At 37.2% G+C, this 17,828-nt stretch overlaps 1 protein-coding gene across 2 annotated transcripts in view; it reads right to left on the bottom strand.

Annotated features, from left to right (window-relative positions):
- Positions 1-17,828, bottom strand: part of PCSK5 (proprotein convertase subtilisin/kexin type 5) — a 257,932-nt gene that overhangs the window by 106,225 nt on the left and 133,879 nt on the right. For both annotated transcript variants that reach the window (XM_052776735.1, XM_052776736.1), the window contains exons 9-10: positions 14,827-14,927; positions 1,942-2,045 (exon numbers count right to left, since the gene is read on the bottom strand). In XM_052776735.1, the coding sequence (XP_052632695.1) occupies positions 1,942-2,045; positions 14,827-14,927 (205 nt within the window). The remainder of the gene's footprint in view (positions 1-1,941; positions 2,046-14,826; positions 14,928-17,828) is intronic.

Raw genomic sequence — 17,828 nt, 5'->3', positions numbered from 1 at the left:
TCCTTCTTCCAAAACCAACAGAGGTTTAAAGAGAGCTGCATTTTTATTGGAACCATTTGCTCAGCCTAAGTTGCCAAAATAATTTACTTAAAACTAGTGCTTTTACTTGGGTTAAGGTTGATTCCTGAGTTCCACAGAGGTCGAGGCACTTAGTTTGTCTTCTTTTTCAATTTCACCATGAAGTCTACAGCAGACCTCTGCCAGCTCAAGTTGTATTTCCTGAATCCCAGGCCCCCAGTTGAGCTTATCTATGTTTGTGACTTTGCACAAGTAGAGGAGAAACCTTTTTTCAGCCCCTTTTCTCACTATTTATGGGCTACAATGCATAGAAAAATGAGTGGCTCCAAGGATTCAGAATAAGCAGGCTCCAGTGGTGCAACAGTGCAAGTCCTGCTGCCAATGCTACTACTGCTGGTGTGTTAGTGTGACCTCTCATTTGATAATGAGTGACAGCTGCTGTGAAATGCCTCACAGAGTGTTTGCCTCTTGTGGGTAACAAGTGGAAAAATGCAAAAATATAGGAATTTGGAAGTGAGTTATGGAAGAAAAATGCTCCACTTTATGCTACTTGAAAAACATTGTTTGAACTTCAGATAGCTCCAACAAAATGATGATACTGTTACAATCTCCCACCAAAACTTTTTAAATCCTGGGAAATGTTTCACAATAACAAATACTGTAATGTTATTGCTACTAAGAAAGTATCTATTTCTCACTATATATGTGTTCTGTGGGTAGGCATGCACTTGTAAATGGGACAAAACCAGGCTCTTGAATGTCAGAACCTTCACGTGATGAAGGGGTTCGAGTCAAATACCCATTTCTAAATCTATCCTAGTCAAAGCCTGGTTTGGATCCAAAAATGAAAGTTTTTATGGTTTGGTTTCTATTCCATTGCAGCAGAAATGTCATAGGCCAGAATGATATACTAAAGATGCTCTGTGGTAGTAGTGCCTTGATCTGAAATAGATTAAAGCTAGGCTCCAGTTTTAAAGTGAAACCACGATAAAGATTTGATGGTTCTTGTATATTACATTCTTCTCTCAGGAGTTCCTAGCACAAAACAGTTCAAATCTCATCTTAAAAGAAGTATTGCAGTCTTGGGTGGAATTCTTATGAAAAGAGAATCAGAAATAAGCCATTCTGGGGTTTTTTTTAGATGCAGTCCAAACTGAAAGCAGTAAGAATTTAGTGAATGGGAATTAGAAGCCAATCTGTGTTGAAATACAATGTTGTATGGATTCAAGGTCCAGTTTTAATGCATCTTGAAAATATATATCTTATTTAATGGCACAAATGTTTATCTCTGCTTGCATTACAAAAGAGAAAAAAAAGCTAAAAAGATGGAGCTTTAATCCAAAATTATAAAACTGTACAAAAGTTTAGAAACCTACATGGCAGCTGACTGAATAGTATGATTTCTGTCCTATTAAAAGTTGTGATAGCTTAAGATTTTATTTTATGCTAAATCTGACAGAAATGTTAAAAAGAAATATTGTAGGGTGAATTGTATAAAACAGAAATTGGAAAATACTGTTTTGCTATTTTTAATCAAAATTGTCAACAATTCTGAATGGGAACATGGTCTGAATCCAGAAATTGCTGTATCTTCAACTCTAGACTCTTTTATCAGAATAGTAGCTATACAAGGAAAAATTAAAAAGCACCAATTTACTTAGTTTTCTGCCAGCAGTGCATGAAATAGTACTGAAAGGGACTGAGAAGATCTGGCCAATGCATTTTGTAGCTGCCATTTTTGCATTTAGTCATTCTAAGAGGTTTTCTTTATAAAAGAGAAGATAGGCCCCTTCAGTTCGAGCCTGAAAAGTCTCAAAACTATGCACAACATAGGGTCAAACAAAACAACTTGAGATTATTTCTTCTTCAGAAATATCAAATAAGATGTTGCCTCTGATGGCAAAGAAGAAAGGAAGCTCTCACCCTTATAACCAGCCGCATTGGTTTTCCAGTCGTTAGCATTCAGATGTCCTGCACGTGAAGTTCTGACAATAATATGCTGTATGTCTCTCCAGGTCAGAAATGGACTATGAAAAAGGGGAAAGATAAAGTCACGGATCAGACATATTTCACCAGAATGTAAGGATACAAGGTCATGTAAGCTAAAAAGTATCCAAACCAAAAAAACCCTCATTTCTCTTCTCTGCTTTCCTTTTCTCCATTCAAAAGAACAAGTCCTAATTTTACAGAATTACTACATGAAATTATTTATACAGCTAGGAGGTTTGCATTAAGCAGACTATAATGATATATGATAATATTCTATTATATAAAACTTAAGGGAAGATGAAGGAGTACATTTCACACAGAGGAAATTTGTATGACCAGCAACTACTATGTTATCTACCTTTACCAGTGCAAAGAAAAAAAACCCCAAATGTCGGCTTGCTGAAAAGCTCTACTAAATCCTACTAACGGTGTGCTCAAGCTGGCAATTCTTTTAGACTTTTAGCTCCTATTGAAGCCATTCCAGGTACCTCTGTTGTTATTCATTTGTCTATTACCCCTGGTCTTGGAATTCACTAAGGCTCTATGTGTAATCTTCAAGAAGACCAAGCAGCCAGCACTGAATCTGAATAGTTACAGAGGAAGTGCCTGATTGCACAGATGTCCATTCCTTTAAGGGATTCCTAATAACCTGTCCACCAGGAAGGTGAAAGAAGATGCCATCTGCATCCTCACTATGACATTAATACCCATTTATCCTGCAGGACTAGAGAAAATCTTTAGAGATTATAGTTTTTTTGTTTCTCTTAGATCCACCCCAAGGAGAATTTCTTTTCTTAGAACACAATCTAAATTGTGTCATGGCACAATTGGCACAGCCAATGACTGGTGTATTTTTTCTTTCTCCTTCCAATTTCTCAGATTTTCTATCATCTGTAAGAAGATGAATAGTATTCCATTTAAAAATGCAGTTTAGTAGAGGTAATGATAAATTGAGCCACTAAATAATGAAGAGGAATAAAGTATTGCAGTGCAGAACACCAGTCACTCAGTATCATTCTTAGAGTATCACTCTCTGCCCCTGTTGTACACACTGGCACAACTTCACTCAGTTGTAATGATGAAGATAGACCAGAATGAAGTTTATCAGACCCAGCATTGGCTGTCTACACTGTTCAGGACTAGGCAGTCATTGAAAATGTGGGAAACCTTGGTTCAGTTCCTTAACATATGCTCTTGTGTCTTTCAGACCAAGAAGTCACTTGGGCCAGCAGACAAGTGACTTATTCTTGGCACTTATCTTTAAGGCATGATACTTGGGCTCTTGCAGGTAGAAACTACACCAAGTCAACAGCCGTAAGAAAGTGGGGAAGGTCAACCCATGGGTGACTGTGAGTGGGTCACTTTCTGGGGTGAGTGGGACATTGCCATCACATGGAGTGACTCTACACTCTTAAAACAACACATAGTCGAGTTACCAGAAATTTCAATAAGAAATTTCTTTGGGAAGCAGACACAGGGTAACAACAAACATGCAGAAATATCTTGTTCTTCTCTAAGTCCCCCTGACAGTGGAAGACAGAGAAAAATCTCACTTGTCTCTCTGTCTGATGTACACAAATGACTGTTGTGTGGACTGGCATCCCACACACGTTGTTTCACATCTTCCAGAACTTCTTTTGTCAAAAGAATATATTTTTGGAAATACTTGAGTAATCAGTGCTTTATGGTGCTTACACATGGAAGTAGAATCCTGCTTATCCTGTGAGCTGAAATCAAGCTATTAGGAAGCAACCAGTGAACACATGTGATAATCTATTAAAAAATAAGCACTATCTTTTTCATTCAAGATGCATCAATTTAGGTTTTCTGGTGACAAATTTCAGCTTCCATAAGCTGCAGCTTTAGGAGAAGGCAGTAGGGATGCAGAAGTTATTGCAAACCTGCAGTCAACTTGTTTATAGAAAAACTTGCTCCTAGCCTATCCTTTGTGTGCATGTTGACATATATTCATGGGTATTAAGCAATGGAAGTTCACCTGTGTTGGTGGAATTACTGAAAATGAAAATGAATTTCAGCACCATGGCCTGTAATTCCATACAGGAGAGAAAAACTTGGGATATACAGGACATTCAGTCATATGTAACTGATTTCTACACATTTTACTTTCTAATAGCCTTATCATCCATATGGTTGAAAACAAGTAGGAGTTGCCTAAAAATGCCAGACTTCTTTTATATAACAAGGTTGTAAGGAATAATGCAAAGAGAGCAACGAAACCATTTAACTACACATATTGTTCTCATTTCCTTTGCAGTAATATAATTTTAATTCTGAATGTATCTTTTCCATTGCAGAATATTTCCCAGTGGGTGTGTGTGGACCATGGGTATGCTGATGTAACCTAGCACCTTTCTACCTACAGCTGGGACACCACAGGAAGTGGCATGTATTCTTCTAGAGTCAACACTGAAAGTCCTCTTTATGCTTGTTGTTGAAACAGGAAGAGAAGATGGAATAATCTGAAGAAGGAAGATGACTTTTAAGTGAATCTCTTATTAATTGTAGCCAGATTTTTTTGTAATTTCTTCCAAGCTCTATCAATTCATGGCCATTTAATTTCTCTCTGGTTTTGGCTACAACAAACAAGGGTATTCCCATGTTTAAATTATTCTGTTATTTTTAAGGAGAGCTGATGCCTTCTGTCCCTAGCTGTTATTAAAGCATTAATATGCCCATAGATACTTTTTTTTTCCTTAAAGTGGAATTTCTCACACTAGACAGTTGGACTGGAATGACAGTAATTGTTTATCCAGCTGAGCTGGTAAAAATGATGAAAAAAAAGAAAATGTCATGGAATGTAAGGAGCATTAGGGGTTTGTAAGATAGGGTATGCTTGGACAGTCACGTAACATGCTTCAAGAAAAAAAAATCAATATGATTTTATACCAGCTCAGGAATTTCACTGGGAGCCTGTGTAGAGTCTTAGAAAAACATGTTTCAAGCCTTCACGAAGACCTCCAGGAATCCAGAGAGCTGCATTCTTTATAATCTGGAATCCAAGCAATCTGTTATTCTATAAAGCTAGCTGTCCATGTTTCTGGTGAAAAATAAGGCACTAAAATACTCCTTTCAACTTCTAAGGGAGAGATTCAAGATAGGGCACACTCAATGGATTATTTAAAGAGGAATGATGGATCTAATGGTAGATCTAACTATGCCTAGATAAAGGATCTAAAGATATAGCAGTCTTCATTCGATGATACTAAACTTTGATAAATTGGACTTATGTCACTCGGCAAATGAACTTATGTCTCACAATCATGGTTTACTTCTAAAACCAAAAATGATCCATTCACTGTTGTATCTACCATCCTTATCCAATCATAAAATACAATGTAAGAATTTCTGGGGCAGAAAACCTTGATCAAAGGTCTGATTTTGAGGACACAACATGGCATACAGTTAAATGTCTGTCTCTTATGCAACCTCCAAATCTGCTTGCTTACTATATAATTCATAATATTTTTATGTTTTCTTCTCAAGGAATGGCAGTTTGCACATATTTATATCTAAGAGGTTTAACAGCATAAGAACAATATTCAAACCAATTTCTGTAGCTTACTACAGGACCTTCACTATACTAAGAATTGAGCTATTGCCAGATTGCAATTTTCTCTCTACAGTAGACACCTCATTTGAAACAAAACAGGTCTGCAATTGTTTGCACATAATTTTTTTCAGAAACTTTAATAAAGAAAAAGAAAAAGAAAGAAACTAGAATGATGTCAAAATACCAGTTCATCTGGAGAAGAGGGATTTTTTTTTTTTTTTTTTTTTAACAAGATAATCTAGCAGCCAATTTTAAGGCACCTGGAAAAAATCACAGAATTGGTCAAATACTTGTAAAACATGTCAAAATTGGATCCTAAGTGAGTAAACAGTTGTTTGCTAGCCATGTGGGCCCCAGATCCAGACAAGATGTCACTGATGTTAATTGATTTACCACTTGATTAATCTCAGAAGAATTAATGGCTAAACATTTTGAAATGAACAAATGCATTAACAAGAACAGTACTAACTCTGTTTGATAATGGATTGATTTCAAAAAATGGGCAATTTCCTTCCAGAAATTTTTTTTCAATGTCTCATCTGAAATTGCCTTGGGATTACACATACCAGACAATACTCAAAATCAAACCAGAATAAGCAGAAGTGAGAGCAATTACATGCAAAATTGCCTGTACAGCAGCCAAAAAATAATGAATGTTGTGTCCTTAACCAATAGTTGTACTCTAAGGTACAGCCCTCTTCTTTCAGGCTTCTCAAAATGTTTATGAAACAAAGTAATTAAGAAAAAATTAAATAGGACAAATAAATTATATTACAGTAATATTCATTTGAGATTTAACTGTATCTTTAAGATGGCTGCTTAGAAAAAGTAGATCATAATTTTTGGCCAAATCTGATTTCTTCATTCCACAAGTAGTCTCCCGAGTGACAATTGGGCTAATCCTGGAAACAGTAAAGAATTCAGGCTCCATCCTTTTGCATAATGATACTGTGCCAAAAATAACTGTTCAGAAAAATAATTGGTGCAAGAGAGACGATTAGCAAAACTATCACTCACTGCAATATACAAATAGGGTGAAACTTTGGTTTGGTTTTTTTTGTTTAGCAAAATGATATGGTTAGCAACATGAATAATGATTGCTACATTATCTTCATAGCCAGCAATTTGAATGTGACAAAGGTGGCCTATCTGAAAAAAATATTTCTTGCCAAAATAGCAGAGTCTGATGAGAATTGCTGGAAGAATACAATAACCTTTTCTCCAAAGAATCAAGGAAAAACATAATATCACAGTGTGGATTAAGAAGAGGATCACCATTCAATCTGGAAGTATCAAATAACCTTCTTTGGAAATCTTGGCTATGAGAGAACAGACATGGATAACTATTGCTATAAAATGGAGTCTCTGTGCCCTTGACATCTTGTAGAGAAGTAGGAGATCATTTTAATCACTAATTTCTGCATAACACCACCCTTAAGGGCTTTATGATAAATTTATAAACAAAATAAATAGTTGCCTGGTTTATTCAGACATTCCCATCACTTACAAATCAGCCGAATTGTCCCATGAGATCTACAACCCTACCACCTGTCCTAATGACTCCAATATATAGCCTCATGGACAGGAATATTAGCTATGTTAATGGGAGATATCCTTCTTTCCCAGGTCGCATAAAGAGTCAGTGTGAAGATGCTTGTTGCAGCACAGAATTTTAAGAGGGATGAGACATTAAGAGAGCCTCTAATTGTTGTGCTTGTCCTGTGCATAGGTGTCTAAATGGTCTATCTACACCATAACCATTTCATTCCTGAAAATAATAAGATACAAAAATGGACCCCAGTGTTTAACAATCCAGTCATGCATACATATGGACATACAAAACCAAACCACATGTTTTTGAGACATCTGACACCCTTCGAGGTTCTAATTGTCATATACTCTGCAGCTAATCCTGTTAACTTCCTGCTAGAAAAGTAAAGAATATTATGTGCTTGCTGATAAGCATGTAGGTCTTTCCCTGTAAATGTAACTTAAGTTTCTACTCCAGTAGTCTTGTCATTTTCTGACCTGGTAAACCACTGTTCATTCAACTAGTTTATAAAAAAAATCCATTTGGTTATTTCAGAGCTAGCTCTCAGTTCCTTCTTTGCTCACACTTTTTTTCTGGATTCCACATTGCTTGTCAGAAATTTGCCATTTCTCCTGCTAATTTCTGATTTACATTCAATTTTATCCAATCAGATTCCTTTGAAAGAAAAACCCAAGCCTGGCTAAAGATGACAATCCCTTAAAAAAATTAATGGCAACTGGAAATACTGTAAGTCAAAAGGCAGTTATTAGTAGCGTTAATGGTATATGCAATAGACCTCTGTCTAAAGAGATTTTCAATTAATGAAATTTGGGGAAAATATTTTTCTAGGATCAAAATTGCTCTCAGTAGCCTTTTACACTAATTGTCATATTCCTCCTCTTTTTCCTTTATTAGCTTAATTTAGGTACTGGACAAAGAAGAGCAGTGATATACATCTGAAAACAAATTGCTGACTAATACTCATTAAGAACATATAATTTAAACCAATTACATTCTCAAGTGTCCTGATATTTGCCAAGTTTCACTGTGGAAAGACACCCTGGATCTGCCCATTTCAACAGTCACTAAGTAACTTCAGTACATCACCCATATTTTAAACATATTAATCTTAAACATCTCAAGCTCACAAATGCTAGGATATCAGAATTTTCCATTCAAAGCTATAGCTTTTTGAACATCTTTTCAAGGTAATAGCATTTGCCTGTACAACATAATCTCTATCAGCTTATGTCTGGCTCTACTTTATATCATTGAGTTTATATTTATGCAGCATCTCCATAGTTTCTGCAGTGCATCCTAGTCTCTTCCTGAGTCAGTGTTTCAAGGCTTTTGCATTGGCTACAAACATCTTTTGGATTCTCTTCACACTGTTTTTTAGGATAGAACACAGACAAGTTGTGATATGACATGACAGATACATTCCTTTAGATGAACAGCAGGATAACCATACATCCACCAGCAATGGTGTTCTGATGTATTTGTGTCAAATCTGCAGTGCACACAGTGGTGGCAGATTCCAGAGCCTACAGAGTATTGTGTTTTTCCCAGAGGTAGAAAATCCTAAGTGCCAAAAAGAAAACAATCAATGGCCCAACTGCAGGTTGATAATGATGACTTTCTGAGGAGAAATCCCTTGAGAGAGAGGTACCTGAATCACATCCCTCACTATGCCTTCTCCAGAGGCAGAATGAAATGGGACTGCCCAAAAGACATTGTACACAGTCTGCTGAGGGAAAACAGTGTGGAAGCAACAGCAACCAAAACCTTGTCAGTTGGCAGTTTTAGAACCAGCTGTGACTGTGCATGTGGGGAAGCCTTACATTATCTTAGGTCAATGCAGGCAGTTATGATTAGCATGGTACCTAGGCTATTGATTTGACCTATCTGCCAAGTCCAATGATACTGATCACTTTTAATATAGTTGAGCTATGACATTGTGGTGCAATGAATCTCAAAAGAAAAACTGCAGAGAGACGGAAATCCAGTGAACCTGCTCCTCTTCTACCTTCCTCATTTTTCTCTCGCTGCAAGAACAGACAGGGAAAAACAGATGGGCTCCCTGCTCTCAAAGTGAACAGCCAGCAGCACCCCTAAGAGCAACTTCAAAGACAACCCTAAGCAGCCTCTAAAAGCTGAGGCTGGGGAACACTTGGAGGACCAAGAAACTACAGGGGATAGATCTGCCAAACTCTTAAAACTCTCAACTGAGCACATGCCAATGGAGATTTTTGAAAAGCTTATAAAAGTAAAAGGCATTGCCTTGGCACCAGAACAACGGCTATCCACTTGTTCTATTTCTAGCTGTTGCTCCAAAGCGCAGTCACAGTAAAACTCAATGAAAAAGTTAAAAATTATTACAGTCAAACTTTTTTTTTTAACCTAGACTCAGTTTAAGAAATGTCTGGATGGAATTTTCTTAAAACCTTTTTAAAGCAAGTTACATGGAAAATTTCAGACCGAACGATTATTCTTTGGCAAAGTTACATGTAACTGAAAACAGGACCTTAAATTGGGAAACACAGGGCAACCTGAATTCAGGAAAGTACTTCCAAGTCAATCTCAGTATAATAACTGAAATTGCATAAATGGTGCAGGTGGATAAAGCTCAAGAGAAAGACAGGTTCTAAATTAAGCATTTATTTATGTTTTGTTTTTCAAATACTTCACCATTAAGAGCATTGTTTTAAAACTACTCCAAAAAATGCAAAGACTCACAAAAAGATTTCTAACTCACAGCCTCTAGCATTCCTTTTTATAACAGGCATTCAATCAATGGAGCAAAGACCTAGCTAAAGCTGATGGACTTAAATGATAACCTCTCCTTCTCTTAGACTGGAAGCCTACACATACAGGTCCCCTGACAGCACTTCCACATTTTGCCTGAACTGTCTCATCACCTTTAGCCTCTATTTATGAACAAGCAAACCCCTCATAACTTTGATGACACAGAAATATGTTCTCTGCATCCAAAATGGTCCCTTGCCAGACAGTACACTGCTTTTCTCCTTTCTGTAAGAAAATTAATCAATAAGGGAAGTATTGCAAGTATCTGATCAATTTTCAGAAATCCAGAGTATCTTCCTCTGACACTCTTGACCCCTTGCAATGTGAACTCCATTTTCCTCTCATCTCAGTGATTACACTTGGTTGTACTGCCTTTTAGAGAAATGCAGTGCACTGTCACTTTTCTGAATGGATCATTGGTATTGGAATTCACTGAAATTTTTTGCCAGCACTACCTTGTTCTAGCCTTGGTTTCATGTAACCAAAGACAAATGAAGTACATAGCTCATGTGAAGAGAATAATGGAAGAAAACAGACTCTCTCCAAAGCTATAGCACTGAATATACCACACAGTAGAAACACAGCAGATTAATACTTCCATTTCAGGTTGTCCTGGTTTCAGCTGGGATAGAGTTAATTGTATTCCTAGTAGCTGGTACAGTGCTATGTTTTTGAGTTAGGTATGAGAAGAATGTTGATAATGCTGATGTTTTCAGTTGTTGCTAAGTAATGTTTAGGCTAAAGTCAAGGATTTTTCAGCTTCTTATGCCCAGCCAGCGAGAAAGCTGGAGGGACACAAGAAGTTGGGGTGGAACACAGCCAGGGCAGCTGACCCAAACTGGCCAACGGTGTATTCCATACCATGTGACATCACATCTAGTATAGGAACTGGGGGGAGTGGGGGCAGAGGGATCGCTGCTCAGGGACAAACTGGGCATCGATCGGCAGGTGGTGAGCAACTGCATTGTACATCACTTGTATATTCTAATCCTTTTATTATTACTATTGTCATTTTATTAGTGTTATCATTATCATTATTAGTTTCTTCTTTTCTGTTCTGTTAAAGTGTTCTTATCTCAACCTTCGAGTTTTACTTCTTTTCCCGATTTCCTCCCCCATCCCACTGGGTGGGGGGGAAGTGAGTGAGCGGCTGCGTGGTGCTTAGTTGGTGACTGGGGTTAAACCACGACACAGGTGCTATTTCTTACTCATGTAAACTGCAGTTTACACACCATGGGTTGGAAAACATGCATTGGCTTACAGACACTGGAGCATGCTGTTCACTTGGGGGTGTACAATGTATTCTTCCATCAGCAAGATAATTTTTTTTTTTAATTTGGCTTCTCCAAAGGAACATGGCACAATGCCCACTGGAACAAATGTGGGCATACTGTCTCTCCTGACTCTGATTCACCCAAATCCCAAATTCAAACCTGTCATCAATGAGAAAGGGTATTTCTGATATCAACAGTAGATGGTACTATGCAATGCAAACAGTTTACTTTTAGTAAGAACATTGCTGCCTCTGCTGACTGAATCATTTATATCCATAGTTGCTGGTTTACAATTAGCAAAATTCAACATTATGTAATGACTAAGAAGTGCAATACACAAGCAAGCATTTATTCCTAGAGCCTGAACAAGATACTAGATACACTGGGAACCATCAGATAAAACAATTAACTACCTGAATACCATAAGAAAACCATAGAATACTAAGATCAGGAGATATCTTTCTTTGTATGACAGTTGTTGCATATCTACATTTCTGCATTACACCCTTGGAGACTCCAAACAAGCAGTCTGAAACTCAGTTACACTTCTTTGGTTCCTTAAGGAAAACATGCCACTTGATACTCAAATACTGGACCAAAAATAAAAAAAGATATAAAGGTATGTTCATGTTATTTGAAATTGGGGTAGTAAGAAGACCACCATCCCAAAACAATTTGTTGCTAGGATTTCAGGAGCGGATCCCAATTGGAAAAAACGACTAAGTGGAGGGTTCAAATCAGCAGGCAGGTAAGAAGTCCTCTATCAGCTGTTTGCCAATCCTACCATATGGGGCTTATCAAAGAAAGAAAGTGGCAGGTTGGAGTAGAAATCTGCCTTGCTCATTTTCCATTGGTTTAATGTACCTTTGCATGTGAGTTGAAGAAACATCGTGGCTGTTCTAACTCATATCCAGGCCAGACTAGTGCTCTGTTCACCTCCTGATGTCTTCCAGGAACAGAACTTGGCTACTGGGGAAAACTGGCCTTATAGGCTCAAAACCTTTTCATGGTATAATTTGTTGTGTTTTCCAGCACCAAGTGGAACGAAATGACACATTATTACAGATATATTCAAGAAGTGTTCAGGACTAAGTACTTCAATTTTTAAGTGGCCTGCTGCACGAAGAGCTTAATTAACCTTGCAAAACCCCTTTCCAACTAGTCTTTTTAAAAAATCTCATATACACACTACTGCTATTAGCACAGGCACTAATATGGAATCTAAGGAGAATCTATGTAAATGCAAACTGTGTTTCAATGCAAACTAGTTCCAGTAAGCCCTTACGCTAAGCCACAATATCATGTGTCCTTTACATGCCATATACTTTAAAAGTATTGGAGAAAATACCTAAGATGGCTTCAAAACTTCTTTTTGCATACTTTAATTCCTAGCATTTAATTAGGATCACCTAAATTGGCAGGTATCACAGGTGAAAAATACAACTGAATTTTCAAATATGGTAAATAAATAAGAATTACCATTCAGGAACTGTTTAAAATAATCTGAAGATTTCATACAAACAAATCCCAGACATTAAAATTGAATCTATTATGATATGATCTCCTTGTAATATTAAAGGCCTTACTTCATAATCTATAACTTCACAAGACCAAAGGTTTCTCAAGTCCTAGGACTGGATTAATTTATGGGAAAAATCAGCATGGGAAACCTGGAAATATTTCTCTCCTTAGTTTCCTTTTTTAAAATTTTTTTTTCTTTTTTCTTTCATGGCTGTGTTCAGAAAATTGGTTGTAAGTACACATAGGAGAAAAAAGTTAGTGAATGGCATACAAATTAATAAAACCACCTTTATGGTATTAATATAATTATTATTAATATAATTCCTTTGGCTCTATTCAAATAGACAGGCTAAGATTTGGAAATAAGTAAGAGCCCTCCATATACCGACACAGAAAGAAGGCAAAATCAATACATTTTCACCCTGAATCTCTTGTTAGCACCATGCAACAGAGTACTATGAATACAGAAAAGTGGCTAGGATCTTTAGTCACTGGCACATTTTGTCTCCATCACCATATGTGAAGCTTTGATACAGTCTTGTCTTTGTTCCTATCATTGCCACTATTAATTTGGAAAAAAACCCCAAAACTAGTCCATAGGCAATAACATGGATTTTTCCATTGGTATAGTCACCAAAGTTCACAGAGAAAAAAGGTTGTGTAAAGTGTAAGCTTCTCAGTGTGTTTTAAGATGTCACATCAGCAATAGCTTGGTTGTAGGTATTGTGTGCTATAACTCTTTGAAACTTTCAATTACAACAATCATTTGTTAGAAAATGCACACAAAATATCATATAAAATACAAAGAATAAATTACAAGCAACCTCCGTTCATGAAGAAATAATTAGAAAAACTTTCAGCAGAGTGAAATTTACACAGATGCAATTTTATCTGCATGGGCAGACTGTTTAGAATGAATTTAAGGATTTAAAAACTGAGATTAAGAAGAGATTTAACAGCTTTTTTTAAAAAATAATAGCATTATATTAACTTTGCAAAATACCTTTGTGTCTATTGACTTCATTAAGAAAAATCTAATTATAATGATACAAGCACCGCACCACTTAAGATTATGTCAGCTCTTCAATTACTAACTCTTATTCTCACGACTGTAACTCAACAGCAAAAAAGCATTCTGCATTGAATATTGGCCCATGATTTCTTCAAAAAAACAACATTAAAGATGGAAACATAATTCTGCTACAATGAATTACATACAATTTGAAATTACTATTGTGTGCAAATTTTTTACTTCCTTCAAAGGAACTGGCTGCCCCCAGAGGAAACTAGATTTCTTCAGAATTTAATAGAATCAATCTCCTAGAACTTAGAAACATTTGATTTCAAGCAGGATTTGGTGTGGTGCATTCCACCTTCGACCTGCTTATATTATCCAACACAGCGCAAAGTAATACAAAAGGTTTTGAAATACAGATTTACCTGATAAATATCCAGTATTTCTGCTGCTCCATGAAGCGCATTAAAGATATATATTAGACACAAAGGACAAAACCCTGCAGTTGAGAAAATGCTTGTAAGACAGAAACTTTACTGAGCTAAAGATAAAAGGACTATGGAGCTACACTATCTATGGTTTTTACAGCTGAGGAACTTAACCCATTAGAAAAAACAGACGTGTGTCAGCATGCACAAGTTGAGAATTTTTATTTTTCATACTGTATTAATTTCTGTTCATGGTAGCCTAACACCATCCCAAAACTTTCTTCGGTGTTCAAGAACGGACACTGCCAAGAGGAGCCCGATGAATGCAAGAGGCAACCTATAGTAGCCTGTAGATTACAGCAGATCTAGGCAGCACTGTGAGGGTACTGTAAGATATTTTGAGGATGCTGTACATCATTTATTGGAAAATACCTGTGCTCAACACCATTTCAAGTTATTTCAACACTGAGTACTCTGTCATCATTCCACGGTGTCAGCTTTCTTGCATGTGAAATAAGCACGCAGATTTTTCCTGCCCTTGGAAGGGTCCTGTGAATTACTACAAGGTTTCCAAAGCACTTTGAGATCCTGGGATAAAGGTGCTGGATGAGTGAGAAAGAGCTTTCTGTATGCTTAATTTTTTTTTTTTTTTCAGAGTATAACTCAGATCTTACTTTGCTTCCAGTGCCAGTGCAATGATGCCTGCAGCCATAGGTGCAGAAGCTGAGGTTCCAGTATGGCTGTCTGTACAACGCTGCCTCAGGTCTGTAGTGATCTGGAAGAAATTGAATGTGTGAAATTTAGAACACAGCTTTAGAAATCAGAACAGGTTTCATTTGCTCGAATGAGTCGCATGTATGTGGAGGGTATTTCCTTCTTTCATTGCAAGGAAAGGAAAAAAAAGGTGTCTGAATACATGACGTTAGATGTTCTGAGTTGGAAGTCACTTGTGAACTTGGAGAAGTGTTCTCTGCATTGCACTGAAAACATACCCTAGTCTCTGTTTTTTTCATGGCATGATCAACAAAAAGACTTGTAAATTAGCAAAACAGCAGAGGGTTTTAAAACTGCACAATTAGAACTCTGCCCTTCTATTTGCATTTATACAGCACTTTCCATCCAAGAATCTCAAAGTGCTTTACAAACAGGAATGAACTAAATCTTACAGTGCTCCTTATATACAGACTGGTTATGCCCATTTTAGAGACTATGAAAGAGGTATGGAGGGGTTAATTAGGTTGCCTTAAGTCACACTGGAAGTATGTGACAGAGTAGAGTACAGCTGGGCTCATGCTAAGCCCTGTGTTTAATCCTTCTTTCATGCCTTATGCAATAATTCACATGAAATTAAGCAACAATTCTTTGGAAAATCCTGATGTAATCACAAATTTGGCCTAGACATCACCAGCCAATTAGTTATTTGCAGCTTTAAATTGTTATGTGTTGCTTAATTATATGCTGCCACATATTTTTATATATAATCTAAGTGGTTGTATAAACTGTAATGTGCAATACCAACTAGAGACAGTCTTCTACTTAGTGTTGGGTCGTTATTATCTCATAATGAATTTTAGGCAGATTCTTTATATAAGACAGTAAATCTCATACAAAAAAATGTGTTTAATCTAAATTCTGCTTCTTTCAGGCAATGTTCATCTATAGTGAGTCTAATCTGTGCTCTTTTTCCCAAAGAAGTGGTTCCTAGCAAGAGCAAGGCAGTAGAGACAAGAAGTCACGACTACCTAATAGAAGCTCAAGCAAAATCCACACAGACTTGAGAACAATTCCTAGCAGACAGCAGTCCACACCACAGCATGGAAACCTCCATGAAGATGGCAGAGTGAATGACCTGTGATGCCAAACGTTATTCTCAGCATTTCAGCTGATCCCTGAGATTCAGTCACTATGAGACATAAAATATCTGCCTGAGAGGCAGCGGAGAAGTTACTTACACAGCTTCTTACCTAAGTATACAGAATTATTGTGTCTCCATTTCATCAAATTCACTAGTATCATACTTCATTTGCAACACAGACATGCACAAAGATGGGAGAAGGAGAGGATCAGAGGATCAGAAAATCATAAAAAACTACAGGGCATGTAAAAATGCCTGTCTAGCTTTGAAATTGGAAGGTATGCAAAACATGATCTCTAAAAACAGCCACATCCCATCTGGGCAGAATACAAGCAATTGCATGTAGGAGGTATAGGTTTCACACATTTGCATTAGCCATATTCAGTAGTCTATATATTACATAATTTGTATAAGACTGCTGAAAGGTCTCACAACATGTAAGCATACGCAAGCTAACACAAAAGACTTCTAATAGAGAAGGAGCTAACAGCACCCAGGAAATGATTGTTGAAAGCAAGTAGTAAGAAAGTGAAACAAAATGGAAGCTTCTAGAATTTGAAAAAGATGGATTAAAGCATTTATAATGTCATATCCTTAATTTAGGGAAGATACCAAAGGCCAGATTTCTTGAATAATGAAGTCTAGAAAGACCCTTTCCCCCCCCTGTTATTTAATATCCTTCTTAAATGTACACCATGTTAAATAATTTATCTGTCATCAGCTAAAAGTTGAACCCCATAAATAAAATATTCATATAATTTCTTTATCTCTTGCCTTCTCTCCTATTGACCCTGTATTAATTTAGACAATGAAAATTAATAGTGTTGGAAAAACCTTTATGCATGCAAATTCTAGAAATACCCTGACCATATTAAGAGATGAAACTGCAGCAGGAACAGCCCTAACACTACATTGCATATGTGTGCAAATGGAAGTAGTGATTTTGCAGGTGGGATTAACATGTCCAAGGACTACAGGATTACGTGCACACAAATAGAGACATACAAGATTCAGGTATCCCATTTGGAAAAACACTGGTCAGTGCTGTGGCGAGGAGTGGAAGTTAAGCCAGGAAAAAGAGAGGGCAGAAAAAGGGACTAATACATGCTTGTCTCTTTTGTAGCCTGGTACCTTGTCCCCTGAAAAAAAGTGGTGCAGCAGGCGCTTTCCTCAGAGGACCAAAGGGTAGCAAAGCCTACAGGAGCTCAGGCAGGTAGAATTGCCCTCATAGCAGCTTTTCCTCAGGAGACAGCCTCTCTTAGTACAGTGAAAAGCACACTGCATTGTGATACTTGTGTTTCTCATCCTCTGGAAGATCACGCTTCCAGAGTGTTTTTATTGTCCTGTAGCTACAGCTATCAAGCATAGTAAAACATGACACCTCCTTATTTGGCAACACTGTCTCTCACGTTCTAAGTGGATGCTGTGGCAGCAGTTTGAACTACAGACCTTTATCTCCCTCTTTCACTCAGCAAATATTTCAGCAGAAAATGTGTAGGGAAACCTTCCTAAGTGGAAATCCCATTTGAGCTATTTGAAAGGAAGGTTACTGACAGGAGCTGAGATGTTTAGGTGTAAATTACCTCCAGGATCTGAGGCATGTTTTTCAGCACTATGGATTCACTGTCGGAGAAGTGTCACGTCTGAGAAGAAAAGAGTACAGGACCACCAACAGGTGAGCAAGTTTCAAGAAGAAAAATGGTGCCCCAAGTTCCTGAACCATGTAAGGGCAACATCATTAATCAAAATAAAAGGATTTGACAGCACCATGAAGCTGTCATTCCTATCAATACGGTGGGGAGAAGGAGAAATTTTGGAATC

Source organism: Harpia harpyja, chromosome Z (genome assembly GCF_026419915.1).
Source record: "Harpia harpyja isolate bHarHar1 chromosome Z, bHarHar1 primary haplotype, whole genome shotgun sequence".
Taxonomy (NCBI): domain Eukaryota; kingdom Metazoa; phylum Chordata; class Aves; order Accipitriformes; family Accipitridae; genus Harpia; species Harpia harpyja.
The sequence above is the reverse complement of the archived record's forward strand: the minus strand, read 5'-3'. Positions and strand labels throughout refer to the sequence as shown.